This window comes from Phasianus colchicus, chromosome 26, assembly GCF_987193195.1.
Source record: "Phasianus colchicus chromosome 26, bPhaCol1.hap1.1, whole genome shotgun sequence".
NCBI classification, from domain to species: Eukaryota; Metazoa; Chordata; class Aves; order Galliformes; family Phasianidae; genus Phasianus; species Phasianus colchicus.
This window is the reverse complement of record NC_143461.1, coordinates 5,386,724-5,405,490: the sequence shown is the minus strand read 5'-3', so window position 1 is coordinate 5,405,490 and position 18,767 is coordinate 5,386,724. Positions and strand designations below refer to the sequence as shown.

The 18,767-nt window shown below is 45.6% G+C and overlaps 1 protein-coding gene across 1 annotated transcript; it reads left to right on the top strand.

Moving 5' to 3' along the window:
- Positions 1 to 464: 464 nt before the first annotated feature.
- On the top strand, positions 465 to 18,201 carry TOP2A (DNA topoisomerase II alpha). The gene is made up of 35 exons (XM_031600640.2): positions 465 to 613; positions 724 to 870; positions 944 to 1,034; positions 1,555 to 1,618; positions 2,084 to 2,229; positions 2,480 to 2,577; positions 2,875 to 3,087; positions 3,284 to 3,457; positions 3,558 to 3,659; positions 4,033 to 4,170; positions 4,341 to 4,479; positions 4,718 to 4,875; positions 5,283 to 5,408; positions 5,847 to 5,957; positions 6,051 to 6,156; positions 6,594 to 6,703; positions 7,451 to 7,543; positions 7,980 to 8,094; positions 8,390 to 8,511; positions 8,779 to 8,927; positions 9,506 to 9,737; positions 9,854 to 9,988; positions 10,093 to 10,293; positions 10,852 to 11,047; positions 12,295 to 12,386; positions 12,901 to 13,041; positions 13,137 to 13,220; positions 13,648 to 13,857; positions 14,388 to 14,493; positions 14,798 to 14,938; positions 15,326 to 15,473; positions 15,608 to 15,669; positions 15,968 to 16,093; positions 16,609 to 16,820; positions 17,063 to 18,201. The coding sequence occupies exons 1-35, from the start codon at positions 581 to 583 to the stop codon at positions 17,204 to 17,206; spliced, it is 4,665 nt and encodes a 1,554-aa protein (XP_031456500.2). The 5' UTR covers positions 465 to 580; the 3' UTR covers positions 17,207 to 18,201.
- Positions 18,202 to 18,767: the final 566 nt, after the last annotated feature.

Here is an 18,767-nt window from a genome sequence, read left to right as displayed (position 1 = left end):
CTCCGACAGCGGCCGGGGCAGCAGCGCCGTGCCGGCGTGGGCAGCGCGATGCGTGCGGCGAAGGCAGCGGCCACGGGCGGGCAGGGCAGCGCTGCGCAGGGCGGCCGTCCTGAGCGCCCCCCGCGGGGTGGCTGCGGGGCAGAGCGGCTCAGCGCCTCTTTGGGGCAGTGCAGGCCCAGCGAGTCCCAGCGCTGCCCGGCGGAGCCCAGCGCGCCCGCCGTCCCCATCCGAGCCGTCCGTCGGTCCTACGGCCCCCGCCCCGTCCTTCGAACAACAACGACCGAGCATGCGCACGGATCCGGCCGCGCAGCGCCCTCCCTTCTCGCTTCTCTATTGGTCTCCGGCTCTGCCCATCGAGCAGTCGCCCCTCTTGATTGGCTGGTTTTGAAAGAGCGGAGCGCCTCGCGGCCGGCTAGAAGGAGGCGGGGGCGGGTTCTACGTCCCCGTCGCCCTTCAGCGATTGGCGGCTTTCAGAGGGCGGCGCGCGGGGATTGGCGGAGCGTTTCGGCGGGCCCGGCGGAGGTTTGAAACGCGCGGCGCCGTTACCGGCCGCCATCGCTCCGCTCAGCGTCCCGCCGCCATGGAGCTCCCGGACTCCCCGGCGCCGCTCCGGGTGCGTGCGGGACCGCCGCCTCCCCCTCCCCGCCCCACCCTTCGCTGCCCGCGGTCCCCGGGCCCCCCGTCCCTCCCCGGCCCCGCTCAGCTCCGCTCTCTCCCGCGCAGCCCCTGCACGACAACCCCCGCCTGCCCGCGGCCGATGGCGCCCAGAAGCGGCTCTCTGTGGAGCGCATCTACCAGAAGAAGTCGCAGCTGGAGCACATCCTGCTGCGGCCCGACACCTACATCGGGTCCGTGGAGACCGTCACGCAGGTGGGTGCGGGGCCGGGCCGGGCGCTGCCGGCGGGGCCCGGTGCGAGCGGTGTCGTATCCTCCTCCTTTTCAGCAAATGTGGGTGTTCGACGAGGAGCTGGGCCTCAACTGCAGGGAGGTGACCTTCGTGCCCGGCCTGTACAAGATCTTCGACGAGATTCTGGGTGAGTGCCGCCCGCAGGAGCCGCGCGCAGCACGGCTGTGTTACCAAGCCCGTTCAAACCCTCGGTTTTCCTTTTAATGCGATTTCGTGGCGTCCTTCCTCGTAACTCGCCAGACGTCTGCCTTCCAAGGAGATGCTGGGCGGCACTGCGTTGGGTTTTTGCATTTGTTCTACTGAAAACGCCGCGCGATTCACACCTGTTGTTACATAGTATCATAGAATCACCAAGGTTGGAAAAGACCTAAAAGATCATCCAGTCCAGCCGTTCACCTATTACCAATAGCTCTCACTAAACCACGTCCCTCAACACCACGTCCAGTCTTTCCTTGAACACCCCCAGGGTCGGTGACTCCACCACCTCCCTGGGCAGTGCCTGACCACCTTTCTGAAAAGTAATACTTCCCCATGTCCAGCTTGAATCTCCCCTGCCGTAGCTTAAAACCATTCCCTCTGGTCCTAAAGGTTATGTCTTTTGTCTTGCTTGAGGATACGCTCTGATAAAAATCACCTTTCCCTTCCAGTCAATGCTGCGGACAACAAGCAGAGGGATAAAAGCATGTCCTGCATCAAAGTTACAATCGATCCGTGAGTGCTGGTTCTGTTGAATACCTCCCCACTCAGCTGGCTCACTCCCTCACTGCTCTCATACATCAGTGTGGGTGCTGCAGAGCTCTGCGCCGAGGCCTGTTTGTGTTAAACCCACTGTGGTTCGTGGGCTGCAAAAGCCTCTTTCCTTGTGTGCTTTCTCGGTCTGCTGCAGAGCACAGGCTGCTGAGATGCCATGTTGTGGTTGTTGCAATTGTGGCAACTTCATGTTTTCATTCCACCATTAAACACATGCTTTGTGGTGGTCCATTTTATTGGTGCTCTCTGCAGGTCTGAAACTGGAGGGCTTTTTGTAGACTTGCCCTCCCTCTGCTGGCTGCTGCCGCACTTGCTGAACGGAAATCTGTTCTTGATGAAATGGTGGCCTTTCCCTAGAGATCCTGTGTGTTTGTTCCAGAGCTCAGCCATCTGCAGCCTTACAAACACGCTTTCCCCCTCCTCCAGAGAGAATAACACCATCAGTGTGTGGAACAATGGGAAAGGCATTCCAGTTGTTGAACATAAAGTGGAAAAGGTCTATGTGCCAGCACTCATCTTTGGACAGCTGCTAACATCCAGCAACTATGATGATGATGAAAAGAAAGTCACAGGTAGGGAACACTGCAGTACGTGCAAACATACCTGGGCAGGCTGATGAGTGTGCTCTGTGAGCTGAAGTACCTAGTGTAAGTAACTGGTGTTAATTAAATATGGTTTTATAGTGGCTGCAGGGTTTGTGGGACAGTGTTTATTGTTAGTCATACTTGGTGCTGAAGTGAATGAGCTCTTGTTAGTCTGGAGTTGTCTCCGGTGGTTTTGAGCAAAGGTAACAACACAAACATGTTTTCCTCCTAAATCCAGGTGGGCGAAATGGTTATGGAGCCAAACTGTGCAACATATTCAGCACCAAATTTACTGTGGAGACTGCGTGTCGTGAATACAAAAAGTTGTTCAAGCAGGTATGAACGCTTCTCATTTCAGTGAGGTTGTACCTGAGATTTGCAAATTAGACTTGAGTTTTTCCTATATAAATCTAGGTGTCGTTGGTGTGACTAGAATAAACCCGGTCAACAGCTACCGTACAACTATGATTCAGACAAATAATGAGATCAGCAGACATAATCAGAATCTAGTTTTTAACCAGTGCTTTTTTCCTTAAAGTATTTAAAACTCCGAAGTCAGCTTGCTGCTGTTAGGAACTACGCTGGTTTCTTGTGTTTGTTGCATTCACAACTCTCAAAAACTCATCTTCTCAGACCTGGACAGACAACATGGGGAAGGCTGGTGAAATGAAGCTGAAGCATTTTGATGGAGAGGATTACACGTGTGTCACTTTCCAACCTGATCTGTCGAAATTCAAAATGACGACTCTTGACAAGGACATCGTGGCTCTGATGTCTCGAAGAGCGTATGATATTGCTGGATCCACAAAGGATGTCAAAGTTTTCCTGAATGGGAAGAGGCTGCCTGTAAGTGAGCATTTAAATGGGACAGGAACACCTGTATTTCTCATGACATTTAACCAGTGAGATTTTGTTGAAGCAATTTATGCCATTACACATAATAAAGTGAAAGCTTGCCAAGCAATTTTTCCTACCAGCCTTTCAGGAGGATGTGCATCAAGTATTTATAGGAGCTGTTACAAATGAGTTGTGTGCTTTGTAGGTGAAAGGATTCCGCAGTTACGTGGACCTCTATCTGAAGGACAAAGTGGATGAGACTGGAAATGCACTTAAGGTCATTCATGAGGAAGTGAATTCCAGGTGGGAAGTGTGCTTGACTTTAAGTGAAAAAGGCTTCCAGCAAGTTAGCTTTGTCAACAGTATTGCCACCACAAAGGTAATTCTTTCACTCCTATAGTCATTTCACTTCATATTTGTTAGTGGCACTGTTTTGTTTCACTGGAGTCACCTCGAGTTCTTTGCTTGTTTTCCCCTAGGGTGGCAGGCACGTTGATTACGTAGCTGACCAGATTGTTACTAAACTCATTGATGTTGTGAAAAAGAAGAACAAAAACGGAGTTGGAGTGAAACCGTTTCAGGTACGATGTCAGAATTTCCAATTAAGGAAGCCTCATATATATTCCATTTTAAGCCAACAAACCGTATTCTCTCTGCTTAGGTGAAGCAATCAGAGTGCTCTGAGTCAGTAAGGAAGCACTACAGCTCAGTAGTCTTTAGATTTTTATTTAGTAGGAGGGCTGCTGATGTCTTGACATCCCAAATCACGTAACTCTCATCAGCTGTCCTAAATTCTGCCAAAAGACATGGAGGAAAATTCCAAAAACAAACAGCAATAATTGAACTTGTTTTCCTCGCTGTGTGATACTGACAGGTGAATCTCAGAAAGAAGACACTGCTGTTACAGGGAGTGGAGCCTGTGCAGTTTGTAATGCTTGTCTTATTTACCTGCAGGTGAAGAATCACATGTGGATTTTTGTGAATTCCTTGATTGAAAACCCAACCTTTGACTCTCAGACTAAAGAGAACATGACTCTGCAGGCAAAGAGCTTTGGCTCAACGTGTAAACTGAGTGAGAAATTTATCAAGGGTGTAAGTATTGGTGTGTGTGGATAATCAACGTGTCTGTGAAGCTGCACCTTATGCTTAGCATGGCAAATACATTGCCTACAAAGTCATGAATTAAAGGAAAACGTTATAACTTAAAATTAAAGCTTTTCCCACGGTTGATTTTGTTCTGTAATTTTGTTTGGGCATTGCAGGCAGTTGGCTGTGGCATTGTTGAAAGTATCCTAAACTGGGTAAAATTTAAAGCTCAGACCCAGCTGAATAAGAAGTGTTCAGCTGTGAAGCACACCAAGATTAAGGGCGTTCCTAAACTGGATGATGCCAATGATGCTGGTAAGTATTTTGCATCCTTTGTAGCCAGTTTGTTCAAAAACAGATAACATTTGCTCACTAGACAAATGAAATAACCATCTTCTAAAGAAAATGACAGCTTGTGCTCATTTTACATTGCAGTATTTGCAGTGCAACCAGACCTGTATGTTTTACGTGTCTTCTCATGTAACTTGTGGTATGCTAACTTTGACTTCACTTCTTAATTTGAAGACTTGGGTTTTTGTCTTTTGTTTTTCAGGCAGCAAGAATTCAATAGATTGTACACTCATCCTGACCGAGGGAGACTCAGCCAAAACGCTGGCTGTCTCTGGGTTAGGAGTGGTTGGTAGAGACAAATATGGAGTATTTCCCCTTCGTGGGAAAATGCTCAACGTCAGGGAAGCTTCTCATAAGCAGGTTAGTGGGAAGACCTTAACAGCCTGTGCTGGGAGCTGTGGCCTGCTTTGTGTCATGCAGGGTGTTTTTAACTGAGTCAGTACAGCTTGAGGGCTTTTGATACTGTAACTCATAAAGGTAGGGGTCTAGTCACCTTCAGCTTGCCTTTCTGATTAAGCATGAATACTGAGCAAATCTTGTGCAGTGCTCTGCCTGGAGGGATAGCATTTGTGCTATGGGCTAGGAAATGTTTGAAATTACCTTGAAAAATGTAAAGATTTAGAGACTGGATTAGAATTAATAAAATGCTCTAAACAGATGAGGCTCTGGAAAGGCAGAGCACAGTTAGAGGTATACACCTGATGGATATTTTTGCTGTTTTGAGTCTGATAAAAAAAAAAGTTTGAATTCCTTGTGATCTTTTCCAGATAATGGAAAATGCTGAAATCAACAACATCATCAAGATTGTGGGTTTACAGTATAAGAAGAATTACGAAGATCGAGAATCTTTAAAGAGTCTTCGCTATGGGAAGATCATGATCATGACAGATCAGGTTAGGCTCTCTAAAATTCAAAACTGGGAGAAGAAAAAGCGCTGGGATACAGAGGGAAGAGGAGAATGCCACCTTTCTGCTGCTATCATGCCTAATTTTCTGTATTCATCTCTCTATCATTCTGTATTTCAGTGGGTCATAACATGTTTTCAGATAGGGAAGATAGAGGGGGGGTGACATTACCAAGTTGCTACCTACTGTTTTTGCAGTCTGCTGATACAAAGTCCTTCATACGTTCATTCACCTCAAATGTGCCTCTTCTTTCTGTTAACTTTCACTACTCAAAGCGTGGCCGCTTCTTTGGAACTGAAAGTTAATGGTTTTAATTCACTGGAATTTTGTGTATCCTCTTTATTAAACTAACAACTGGCACTGCCATCAGGTTAAACCATCCCTGGTTAAATTTATACTTTTCTCCAAAATAAAACCACAAAACAGGATCAAGATGGATCTCATATCAAAGGTTTGCTGATTAACTTCATCCATCACAACTGGCCTTCTCTTCTAAGACACAACTTCTTGGAGGAATTTATTACCCCTATCATAAAGGTAAGGGCTGAGGAGGTAGCAAGGTGAAGGAATAGGAACCTGTTGGTCCAAGTCTGCCTCGCATTTCACAATTAACACCTTTGTTCATTATAGGCCTCTAAAAACAAAGAAGAAATTGCGTTCTATAGCATTCCTGAGTTTGAAGAATGGAAAAACAGTACACAGAACTACAACTCATGGAAAATCAAGTACTACAAAGGTTTGTAGAAAATCTAATATGGTGAAGGCAAATAAGAATGTTCATTATGAAATTTAATTAGTCCAGCTTCTGCAGAAAGGGTTTGGAGTAGGTGGCCTCCAAAATTCACTTCCATCCTAAACTATTCTGGGTTGCTGCATGCTGATAAGCAAGCTGCCAGATGCAGAACAATGGCTGGATGGTGAGGAATCTTTTCCAGTTTGTAGGTATTGGTTCAAGACATCTATAGAAGTTCCAGACAACAATCTAAAAGTGCCATTGCTGAGTTGTCTTTAATTCCTACACCTTCTGTGATACCTTACATCCCATTAAATAAAAACATCTTTATGCTGTACGTTTATATGATGTATTACAGAAATTAAATATAGTAATGCCTTCCTTTGAAGTGGAACTTAATTTAAGCAAGGAATTAGAATTGACTAGTATTGGTTCTGCAGGTTTGGGTACCAGCACATCGAAGGAGGCAAAGGAATACTTTGCAGATATGGCTAGACATCGAATTGGCTTCAAGTACTCTGGTCCTGAAGATGATGCTGCCATCACCCTGGTAACTTACACTTGACTTAATTGCTGATTTACTACCTTTGGTATTTTGCTGCTTATTTTCTCTAAAAATGCTCTCAGAGGCCTTTGGGCTTGAGATGGTCTCTTTGTTACCAAGGCTACAGCCTCAGTTTAACCAGTAGAAGCAAATCTGTCCACAGAGCTCAGGCCAAGAGCACCCTTTCAGTGATGGCTTTTAAATATAGCTCAGAACAAACTAACCACTACAAACCAATTGACATTTTCAGACATAATAATAAATATTCCTTCAACATTATTCTGTGTGTTCTGCTGCAGTTTTCTCTGAGCCAAACCTCTCCATTCTCCTCTAGATTTTTTTTCTCCTGAAATGGTTCACCAGAGGATTTAAAACAGTCCTCACTTCTGTGAACTCCACCACCCTAAGGAGACATTGGCTCTCATCTATTCTCACCTATTAGACAGTACCAAAAACTAAGCTTTTTTTTAATCCTCCAAAGTATTAATTAACAAGGAAATCTAATTCAGTTTTCTGTGATTCTGTTAAAATTTCATACAGTTAAACCTGGCTACTGTGTCTCTTACAGACTGGTGGAAATTCAATATATTCAGCTCCAAGAATCTGTTACTGCACTTCTCAGGCTCCTAAGTCAGCCTGCTTACCGTGTTCTTCTCCTGCTGAAACTCTTCCTGTGTGCTTTCCTTTCCTGTATGTTCCAGTAGGGCACACAGAGTGTCCCAGAACTGAGTTATTTCTCATTTTGCAACACAGGCCTTTAGTAAGAAGAAGGTAGAAGAGCGAAAGGAATGGCTGACTAATTTCATGGAGGATCGAAGACAGCGGAAGCTGCAAGGCCTGCCAGAGGTAAAAGGTTTATGTCTACGAAGGAATTTGGTTTCCTGTCTCCCTGTTCTCAGTTCAATTCTGACAAGCTAGGGCTGTATGCAATGCAGTCACTGGGTTACAGGACAGATGTATGATGGTTTGGGATTTTGCAGATTTTCTTCTCCTTTTTGCATTGTATTAGTATAACCTCAGTATCAATGAGTCAATCATTCTTTTCATTTCTAACTCTTTCAAATTACTTTATTCAAAAGGGAAATGACAACTTGAGCAGAACTAGGTGAACGTGCTTCAGGGGAAGCATTTTGTTCTTCCATGCTGAGGATGTCATCACTTGAACTGTGTTTACCTATAGTCTCACCAGGAGCCTCCATTTTAGTGAAACTAGCCAAGTGTGAGCTAAGAAACAGGTTAAGCCTTGTTAAAATTAAAGCGCTCTTGCGTTTGTTTTTCTTAGGACTATCTGTATGGGAAAGATACTAATTACCTGACATACAACGACTTCATCAACAAGGAGTTGGTCCTGTTCTCAAACTCAGATAATGAAAGATCGATCCCATCTCTGGTTGATGGTAAGTTATTTCACGACAGTGATTCCATGTAGGGCTTTCCCAGAACCTACCAAGGGGGTGATTTGGTACGTCCTGCCAGAGTGGGAATTTGGTGAGTTTTCAGGGTTAGTGTTCTAAACTCCAATTTCTACCTTCCAAGTTTTTTTAACCTTTGGCTTAAATGTCTTTCCTGCTCTGTACTTAACTCTGGTGGTGCAGAATCTTTAGGTCTCTAAGTTACTGTTAGTTCTAGAGAGCAGAAGCTAAGTGAAACATTGTACATTAAAAACAGGAGGTCTTTTTTTTTTCTGTGCAGGTTTGAAGCCAGGCCAGAGGAAAGTTCTGTTCACGTGTTTCAAAAGAAACGACAAACGGGAGGTGAAGGTTGCTCAGCTGGCTGGTTCTGTAGCTGAGATGTCCTCGTACCATCACGGTGAGGTAAGAGCCTGTTCTCCCTGTGCAAAATGCTTTAAAGAAAAGGAAAAATATTTCAATTTCACGAGATTGGCCGCTCTGCCTGTCTTACCTACACCTCATGGGATGAGTTTTGTTAAGAAAGCGGAACAAGAAAAACCTGCTCTATTTGTGACGGATTTGGGAGGACATCTTCTATATTGGTTCTGTTCTTAGTGTAAATTTTACCTTTAGTGTTGTCCTTTCAGTGAAGAATTATGCTTTTTTAACTGTGAACCTTCTGTCTTGCAGGCATCGCTGATGATGACAATCATAAACCTAGCTCAGAACTTTGTGGGCAGTAACAACCTCAACCTGCTGCAGCCCATCGGTCAGTTTGGCACAAGGCTGCATGGTGGGAAGGACTCTGCAAGCCCTCGATACATCTTCACAATGCTAAGGTTGGCATTAAAGTGATCTTACAGTCTTAAGTATTTTCAGCATTGTTACAAGACTCGATTTAACAGCATTTAAAATGAAAAGTAATGTTTTCCCTTAAGGTCTCTAAAACTGCACCATTTGAATAAAAAAGATCAGCCACGATTTGTGGGAGTTGGATTCTAGATCCAGATGTATAAACTTGATTTGCTGTCCTACATATCCGATAGGAATAGCATGGAATGCAGAAATGAGAGCAAAACCAATGTGGGGGGACTTTGGGGTAGGATAAGAAAAGAACTTGAATTGAGAGAGTTGTGTTCTAGTTTCTTAAAGTACAGTGTGGTGTCTCACTTACACAAAGTACGAACTTTTGGGGTTGCACAGTGTGACAAGTAGGGGCTGATGAGACTGCTCAAGATGCAGCTCTCGTTTGAGTGTTACTCCAGAAGTCTGGTTTCCTCACAAACACCCAGACTGGTTCATATGGAAAAAAAGCAGCCATGATTTGTTTGTTTGATCTGACTTTGGTTGTTCATTTTACGTTGCAGGCATTGTTGTGTAATGAGAATTTGGGCTGATGTTCCCTTTTCTCTTGTAGCCCACTAGCACGGTTGCTGTTCCCACCAGTGGACGACAATGTCCTGAGGTTCCTCTATGATGACAACCAACGTGTGGAGCCGGAGTGGTACATGCCTATAATTCCCATGGTGCTGATAAACGGGGCAGAAGGGATTGGCACTGGCTGGTCCTGTAAGATCCCCAACTTTGATATCAGGGAGACAGTGAATAACATCCGTCGTCTGCTGGATGGAAACGAGCCATTGCCAATGGTAAATAACGTACTTAAGAAACGGTGTCTCCTTTGTTGGTTTATTCAGCATATACTGAAGCATATGATGCCTTTTTTTTTGAGTGCTTGTAATCCAGTGTTTTCTCTTCTGCTTAGCTTCCCAGCTACAAGAATTTCAAAGGCACAATAGATGAGCTTGGGCCTAACCAGTATGTGATAAGTGGTGAAGTGTCTATCCTTGATTCCACGACCATTGAAATCACTGAGCTGCCTGTCAGAACATGGACACAGGTAACAAACGCTGAAGTTGCCCTGTAAAGTAAAAAGTGATTATTAGTGTTTTCTGGCTTTTCATCTCCATGGACCAGCGGGTCTGACTTTGATTCTTTTCTCAGACCTACAAAGAGCAAGTTCTGGAGCCGATGCTAAATGGGACTGAGAAGACCCCCCCACTGATCACAGACTATAAAGAATATCACACTGACACCACAGTGAAGTTTGTAGTGAAGATGAGTGAGGAAAAACTAGCTGAAGCTGAAGCAGTGGGGTTGCATAAGGTCTTCAAACTCCAAACAAATCTAACGTGCAACTCTATGGTATGTAATAGATTTTGCTGAAGAGAGTTCTTGGTTTAACTCAGTCTATGTGTACAGCTGCAGTTCCTGCTTCTCATGAAAATATTCTTTTTCAGCAACCTGTTGACTTGGGGCTTCATGATATTACTGGTTTTAAATCAGCTTTCTAAATTCACCTTTAAAAGCTAAAGAGACTGACTTGGCAGTGGGTCCCACATGGGGTGGATTTGCCTGTAGGTGTCAAAGTGATCTGAAATCTCACAGTATCCTTTGCTGTGCCAAGGCCACACCTCTGAATGTCCAGATCCTGACAGTGTGTGGTGTTTGATGCCAGAAACGGATCCAACAAATAGCTTTAAGATTCAAGTAACATTCGCTCTGCTATGTTTTTAAGTACTTAAAAGTTCTAAAATTATCTCTGCTGCTGTGCTTGCAAGCTGAAATAATTTCTGAAACAACACTAAGGTTTAAAATCGGTTGGTTAATAAGTCAGCTGTAGGATCACATCTGTGTTACATCTAACTTGCCGTGGTTTTGAAAATCAGTTTTACAGTCATAGCACCTGTGTTTTTTATCTAGGTTCTTTTTGACCATGTTGGCTTTCTCAAGAAGTACGAGTCTCCCCAGGATATCCTTAAAGAGTTCTTTGAACTCAGGCTCCGGTACTACGGTTTGAGGAAAGAATGGCTGATTGGGATGCTAGGAGCTGAGTCTGCAAAGCTGAGCAACCAGGCTCGATTCATCCTGGAGAAAATAGATGGCAAAATTGTGATTGGTACGTGCTGCTCTTGGTTCTTTGGCTTTTGAAACTGGGAGAACTGGGTGCTCTCTTGAGCTCTGTCAGCGCCCTCTCAGCCCCAGTCTGGCTTTTCACAAAACACACCAGAGCTTATCTTTCTATTCTCGTAACATATAAGAGGAAAATGCTTCACAGAACATCCTTCTTCTACAGTGTTAAGCACGTATAAATTAAAACAGCTTTCCTATTGTGTATTTGACACTACTTTAAAAGTATAAATGTAGGACAAAAGTACTGGTGGGGGGCTGGAAAGGGTTTCCAGTTTGTTTGGGTTTTCTGTTCAAATGAATTCTTAGGAGCCTGTATCTTTTCTGCATTATCTTTGTGAAACTGCAAAATATTCCAAATCATGTTCTCACTGAAGTGGAGTTTCAAAGTTAGAAAACAGCCAAGCTCACAGCATCTGAGCATCATGAGCTAGAAAAAGAAACAGATCTTTGTTTGCAGCATTTGAACTTCTCAGTCAGCTCCAGCTCAGTCTACAAGGCAGTCTGTATTTCACTTGCATGTATGGAGAGCACAGCTGGACAAAGGGTCATGAGATGCTCTGTGGTTTGTGTCTGAAGGCCACCCAGTGATCCTGCAGTGTGTCTGTTTGACTCAAGAAGGGAAACAATTCCCTTGAAATGCATTTCCTTGGGTTGTTGCAATAAGCAGTTCCTAGGCTGACAGAGCTGGTTTCATTTGTATTTGTGTCTCATGGATGATTGCTTCTGCGACATTAAAAAGAAAAAAAATCCAGCTGAAGCATTTCCATTGGTTGGTACATTTATAGAATAAATTTCCCAAGTGATGCCTGATGAGGCTCATGCTATACTGAAGCCTTGAAGTCACATCAGGGCTTTTTCCCCCACCTGCCTATTATCATAAAACCATTCTGATACCATCACGCTTCCTTTCCCCCCCCCAAATTCAGACTCTATTTAGGGCAGGGGAAATGCATGTATGGAAATGAAGGAGCAAATGTTTAAAGTGCTCCAGCAGGTGTTCCTGACAGGCCTGGGAGAAATGCTGAGCTAACAAACCACCTCCTAAATAGCAATTTTTGGATGTTATTTTAAGATCTGCCACGTGTCCCAGCTCCAATTAGGAAAGGCTGTTTTAGAACTATATAGGATGCTGAACTGTTTTAACCACTGGAGTCAAAATGTAAAGGTCATTTGTCTTTCCTAACAGGGACTGTAGTGGTCACTAACTGGCAATTCTGAAATGTCTGTTTACAGAAAACAAGCCCAAGAAAGAACTGATTCAAGTTCTTATCCAAAGAGGATATGAATCAGATCCAGTGAAGGCCTGGAAGGAATTGCAAAACAAGGTAATACTTCAGTCATCAATTCATTATCAGTTCATAGGAAGAAGCACAAGTTGCTTTGCCATTTGGAGAATTCAAGAGCTTGTGTGTCTGATAGGGAAAGGGAGACAAAAAAAACGTTTAGTCTGTCATACAGAAGGCACTGAGACAGAGTGGTGACACTGATCCAGAAGAGGCAAAGTCCTACTGCTTCCATTTCCAGTGCTTTTTAAGGGCTCTGCTCTTCCAGTGTGACACAGTTGTTGTAAAAGGGCAGCGAGGAAGATGACAGTTGTTAAGCAGCCTGAGGAGAATTTGGTTTCTCGAGACAGAGAGGCCAAACAGAGCACAGCAAAAGAGCTTTGAAGAATTCTTTGCAGTTGGACTTCTCTGTGTGGTAGCAGCTTCCAGGCCATAATTTCTTCTGTATCCATTTCTGAATTGTGCTTTAAAGGGTCCAGGACACTGTAAGCACATGGCAGCCTATCATTGTATGTGGCTGCATTTGAAGACAATGTTTGATTAAATTCTCACTCAGGAGGAAGAAGAAGAAGGAGATGAGAGTGACAAAGAAACAACTGCAGCTACTGGGCCAGATTTCAACTATCTTCTGAACATGCCCCTTTGGTACCTGACTAAGGAGAAGAAAGATGAGCTCTGCAAGCAGAGAGATAACAAAGTATGCTCCTTATTTTTCTTATAAAAGCATTATGTTTTTCTGTGATGGTTAAGCTATGTGGCTCACTCATGATTCTCACCTGTGATTCGCTTTAGGAAAAGGAGCTGGAAGACTTGAAGTGCAAGAACCCCTCTGACCTGTGGAAAGAAGATCTTGCTGCCTTTGTTGAAGAACTCGATGTACGTCAGTGGTTCTGTGCAGATGACTGACTCCCTTGTAGCCTTATCCAGTTGTTAATTGAATTCTTTGCCATAACAGGAAACTACAAATGGAGATTTGTACGTCTTGCATTAAGTTCACTCCAGTAGGGGAATTAAAGCTTTTCTTGCCTTCCTAGGATAGGGTAGGAATACCTGCTGTGGGGCAGGCAGTCCCTCCACCAAGGAGGCTGTGGGAAGGAGGTCAGTTAGTGATCAATGAAGAGGAGTTCTAAGTGAGCCTGAGAGGAAAACAGAAAAAATAGCAGAGAGGGAAGCTTCATTTAAACTGATGATAGGAATTCTATCAGTGAGTTTAGAGGATTTTCCTGCACAGGCTGTGATGGTGGGTTTTTTCCAGCAGGACACTGGTTCTTATCCTCATGGCTGTGTCACTTCAATTCTGCAGGCAGTAGAAGCCAAGCAAATGCAGGATGAAATGGCAGGGATAACTGGCAAACCTTTAAAGGCAAAAGGAGGGAAACAAGGAGGGAAGCAGAAGGTGACAAAGGCACAGCTGACAGAAGTGATGCCTTCACCTCATGGCATAAGGGTTGTTCCTCAGATCACTGCAGAAATGAAGGCAGAGGCGGAAAAGAAAACTAAAAGGAAGATAAAGGTAAGAAATATACAGATGCTCCAAACACTTCTATTACATCCCCTCCAATACAGACATTCTTGTTAGCTGAACTTAGCTGTGCCGTTCAGCTTTCTGCAGCCTAGAAAACAGAAATACCCCTACACCTGTGTTGGCCTGTAATCAGGTGCTGCTCCCTTCCTATGGATGTTTCCATCTAACAGCTTTTCCAGTTACATTTGCACTGTTGATTTAACCCACCCCGTTTGAGTTCTGCATCCTCAACACGCCCTGAGGCCATGCCACCAGCACTCAGAGGCAGTCCCAAAGCACATCAGGTGTGGGCACAAAGTTCCTGTTTTTGTTGCGTTGGATTCTGCACTGTCAGTCACCTGACCTGGGGAATACTTGCCTGATTTACTCAGTAGTAATCAATTTCAGATGGTCTGTTTCACAAACTCAGATGTTCTCCATTGCCAACTTTTGTACATATAAACCAAACTTCTTTCTGTGCCTCTTCCAGTTGTGAGCTAACTTCCTATCTATTTGACAATATCTGCTTTTATCTTCAGAGTGAAAAAAATGAATCCGATGAGAAACAAGAAGGAAACTCATCTGGGGATAAAGAGCCCTCAAGCCTTAAGCAACGATTAGCACAGAAGCGTAAAGCTGAGCAAGGTAAACATGTGTGTGTTATTCCATCATGGAAAGTGAGGGGAAGGGCGGCTGGCTTGGTTATCTGCCTCTTCCCAAAGTGCTGAGTGACATCTAGGGTTGGTATGTTTGGAAAAAATAGGTGAGGGAGATATGATGTGAAGAGATCCTGGCTTGCAGCCAAGCTGGTGGCATGGTCACTGTTTCTCTTGGACATTTCAGCCAGAATCCTCTGAATTCAATGATGTGTTTTTAAGCTGAGCTCCAACTACTAACCCTGATGCACACGTGGACGTTGGGGTTCATCCCTTCTCCCAATGTTTTTCAGGCACCAAGAGGCAGACCACTCTACCATTTAAACCAGTAAAGAAAATGAAGCGCAACCCTTGGTCTGACTCAGAGTGTGACTCAGAGTCGGATGATTTCGAAGTGCCTTCTAAAAGGGAGCGGGTGGTTCGCCAGGCAGCAGGTGAGTGCTGGCACAGGGGAGAAATGGAGCAGAGCTGTTCACAGAGATCCCAGAGTCGGCCAGAAAGCAGTTTTAAAGGCTTATTTATTTTACTTTATGTAGCAATTAAATATTTCTAATCTTTGAGTAGATTTTCACAACAATTTTTCAAGGGAAAGCAGAGAAGAAATTGTTTTATATTAGGCAGCTTTCTTAGCAAATCAAATGTGTTCTTGCCAAGTGAGCCCAGAATACACCAGCAACTTGCAGTCTTCTCACAGTCATCCTCAGTATCTGCTTGGTTTTATTTGAGTCTTTTTAAATTAATAACGATGTCTAAAACACTGGAAAGGAAGTTGAGCTGCTTAATTCCAAGTGTGTTAAGTGATATCTGTGTTACTTCTTCAGCCAAAATCAAGCCCATGGTCAATTCAGACTCGGATGCAAATCTTAGCAGCTCAGATGAGGAATCTGAGTATCAGGGGAACAGTGAAAGCAACAGTGACTCGGATACAAACTGGAAAAAGAAACCTCCCAAGCCCAAAGCTGCCCCAAAGTGAGTATTTCTTCATGCAGGCACTGGAGATGAGCTGTGCTCATACTGCTAATGTTATTTAGTAATAGCTCTTTTTCTTAAATACACCTGTGTAGTTACCATCTGTTACAGAAATAATGGGTTTTGTGTTCTAGGGAAACCACTGAGAAAAAACCTAAAGCTCCCAAGGAAAAGCTGCTGCCAGATGCTGCCCCTGGTGAGTCCAGGTCCTTCTTGTCCATTTTCCTGTGCCAGTGCAGTTCACTGGACACTGATCTCTGTGTAATGCCAACAAGGGCAGATATCAGAGCCACACCAAGCAAATAAACTGATGCTGGATTGCAAGCTGGTGTTGCTGCCCAGGATTTTGTCTGCTTCTAGCTTCTCTTTGTGATTATTCTGTTTTTTGATAGCTGTCATAAAGTTGAACGCAATTATTTCCTTCTGCACTGGTGTTTACAGCCAGAGTAGATCAGTTAGCTGTTTCAGACCTGCTTCCTCCTTTCTCTGTTCAGTTCGAGCCCAAGGTGTTGCTACTGAAAGTGTGAGTCAGGATCCTGCAGCTCCTTCTGTCTCCGTGCCTCGCAGTCAGGCTGTGCCTAAGAAGCCTGCAGCAGCTAAGAAGGGCAGCACTGCCAAGGGTAAGGCAAAGCTTGGGCTCTCTGAGCTCTGCAGTCATTGAAAAGGTAATTCTGAGGTAGCAGTTACTCCTGTGGGAAACGAGTGGTTTTGTCAGGAGTTCAGTTAATTCCATGAGAGATCTGCATTCAGGTGTTGTCATTCAGAAGTGGTTTGCTCGTTTCAACTTAGTTTGGAGATGTGCTGTTAGAAAATGTCAAAATACCTCAATAACTGCTCAGTATGAGATGGGAAATACATTCCTTGCCTGTGCAAAAGTGCTGAAGGTGTAAGATTGGTTACACGGCTTTGAGACTTCAGAACTCAGCTGGAAATGGTCTGTAAATGGCTCTGTGTGCGTTTTAATTTGATCCAGGCAGATGAAGCCTCGTTGTTCATTACCTCAGTAAACTGCTGTCTTCCTAGGAGCAGTGCTTCCAGATGAGCTGAGCTGTGCGCCGACCTGGCGGGCAGCACCTGTGCTGGAAGTGAGATGAAAAACAGCAAACAAGGGTTCAAACACAGCGTTGTGTTTCAGATAACCAGCCGTCCATCGTGGATATTCTCACCAAGAAAAAGGCAGCACCAAAGCCCCAAAGGGCAGCACTGAGGGAGGAGCTCCCACCTTCCGAAGCCGCAGCCAAGAAGCCCGGTGCCCCCAGGGGGCGGAAGGCCGCCAAAAGGCTGTCGAGTTCTTCTGATTCAGACTCAGACTTCGGCTCAAAGCCTTCCAAATCCACTGCAGTAAAGGTTTGTGCACTGCCACACGTTTGTGCTGGGGGGGCACTGTGTTATTCTGGTGGAAAAGTGGGCTGGAAGCAGAAGCTCCTCTCGTCTCTGTGACTGATGCGGGGAGCTGGGTGAGAAGGGCACGCCGTGCCTGGCTGTGTGTCCTGGGCTGCTGGATTGGCCTCATCAGCCTGACGAGCAGCAGTGTGTGCTGTGCTTTGTGCTCAGGTGTGTGATTCACTTCTTGACTTCTTTCCCTCCAGAAATCCAAGCGGGACATGGATGACAGCTACAGCATCCATCTGGATGCAGGCAGCCCTGCAGCAGCTGCGCCCCGCAGCCGGCCGGGGCGCCTCAAAAAGCCTGTGCAGTACCTGGAGTCCTCTGATGAGGATGATATGTTCTGAGTTTTTATGAAGTTTTAAACAGTTGGGCTATGGACTAGCAGTGAGCAGAGCTCATGACAAACTTCAGCCAATGAACCGGTGTCTCAGAGTAGGAATCTTTGCTAATTTAACCTCAGAAGTGTTGGATACAAGTGAATACAGAATATTTTTCTAGGTTTAGGATAATTCAGACTTGTTTATAAACAGGAGCACCTGCTGTCCTTTCTCCAAGCTAGTGCTGACGTGTTTCCCTTCTCCCTGTCAGCCAGCTGGAGGTTCTGGTAAGTCTTCTTTACTTGTTACAGTCATTTTAATTGCAAGACATTTCTGTATCTCAAATCCTATAAGTTATATAGATGTTCCCCTTTTTAGACACCTTTAATAATATTTTAGCTTTTAACTCTACAACCAGAGACCTGACATGTGCCCCAGTAGCTCCGTTTCTGCCATGCTGACTTTCAGCCTTTGGCTTTTTAAATCCAGCTTTGGTAATGGAGGTCTGTGCAGGCCTGTGTGTGGCACTTTTATCTCCTGACCAGCTGCCAGGAAGCCCAGAGCTCATCCTGGGGTAAGGGCTGCTGCTGCTGTGGAGGGAGCCCAGCATTGCTGGGCAGGCACCCATTCCTCATTGAGGGTCTCTGTGCCATCCTGAAGGGAAGCAGGCTGGTTATTCCAATGCACGCGTTGGAAAGCAGCTGGGCTTCTCTGCTGCCCCACTCAGTGCAGGGAAAGTTGTGCAGAGCAGCTCTGAGCAGCGTGGAGCTTCTCGTGCCACTTTGTACCTGCGGGCAGCACTTCCTTCCCCTCCACTCCTCCGTGCTGTGAGCTGTGGGACCCCAGCACAGCTCCTGTTTTGTGTTCCTCAGCAAAAGCAGAGCAGGGTTGGTTTCCTCTTCCCCTCAGCAGTACTTCGCTGGAGTAGGGCTAGTTGTGTTTTGCTTCTCCTGGGGGGCTGAGTGATATTTCTTAACTGTCTGTAAATATTTTGTGTCTTTCTTGTCATTCTTGTCACTAACCTGTCCTTTTAAATATTTCCATAATAAAAGTTTTTCTACTCGAGCTTTGTTCAACAAAAAGGAGTTGTCTATTTCTGTCCAGCATCTTTCACCCGTGCTGGCTCACCGGAGCCCTGCCTTTCTCTTTTCCCCTTCCTCAGGAGTATTCCAAAGATCTGTCACTGCAGCAAATGCAGCCCAATTCCCAGCTCCTTCACTGAGCTGCTCTGTGTGCTGTGCGCTGGGTTGTACGTGGAGCTGTGTGTGGGTCTGTCTGCCCAAGGAGGGGACGGGAGAAGCAGCGGCAGCCCCGCAGCCCGGCCCCGCTCTGCCCTGGTTCCTCCTGCAACCCGCCTGCAGCAGCGCAGCCACCCGGAGCGCCGCGCATCGCTTCTCCCCCGGGGCTTCTGCCGCAGCCGCTGCCCGGCGCCCCTGGGGGCCCCGCAGCCGCACCTCCCCGTCCCGCAGCGCACCGGGGGAAGCTGCTCCTTCCCAGCCTCTGCCCGCCGCCGTGCTGAGGCCTCAGAGCGAAAAGCGGGAGCGCCGTACGGCGAGGAGCCGCCCGCCCTCAGCCCCGTGTGCCGCGG

Excerpts from the sequence above, each read along its gene's own strand:
- TOP2A (XM_031600640.2), top strand. The coding sequence starts at position 581 with ATGGAGCTCCCGGACTCCCCGGCGCCGCTCCGG. Across the intron at positions 2,230-2,479 it reads TGATGAAAAGAAAGTCACAG|GTGGGCGAAATGGTTATGGA; the intron begins GTAGGGAACACT and ends TCCTAAATCCAG. Across the intron at positions 10,294-10,851 it reads ATCTAACGTGCAACTCTATG|GTTCTTTTTGACCATGTTGG; the intron begins GTATGTAATAGA and ends TTTTTTATCTAG.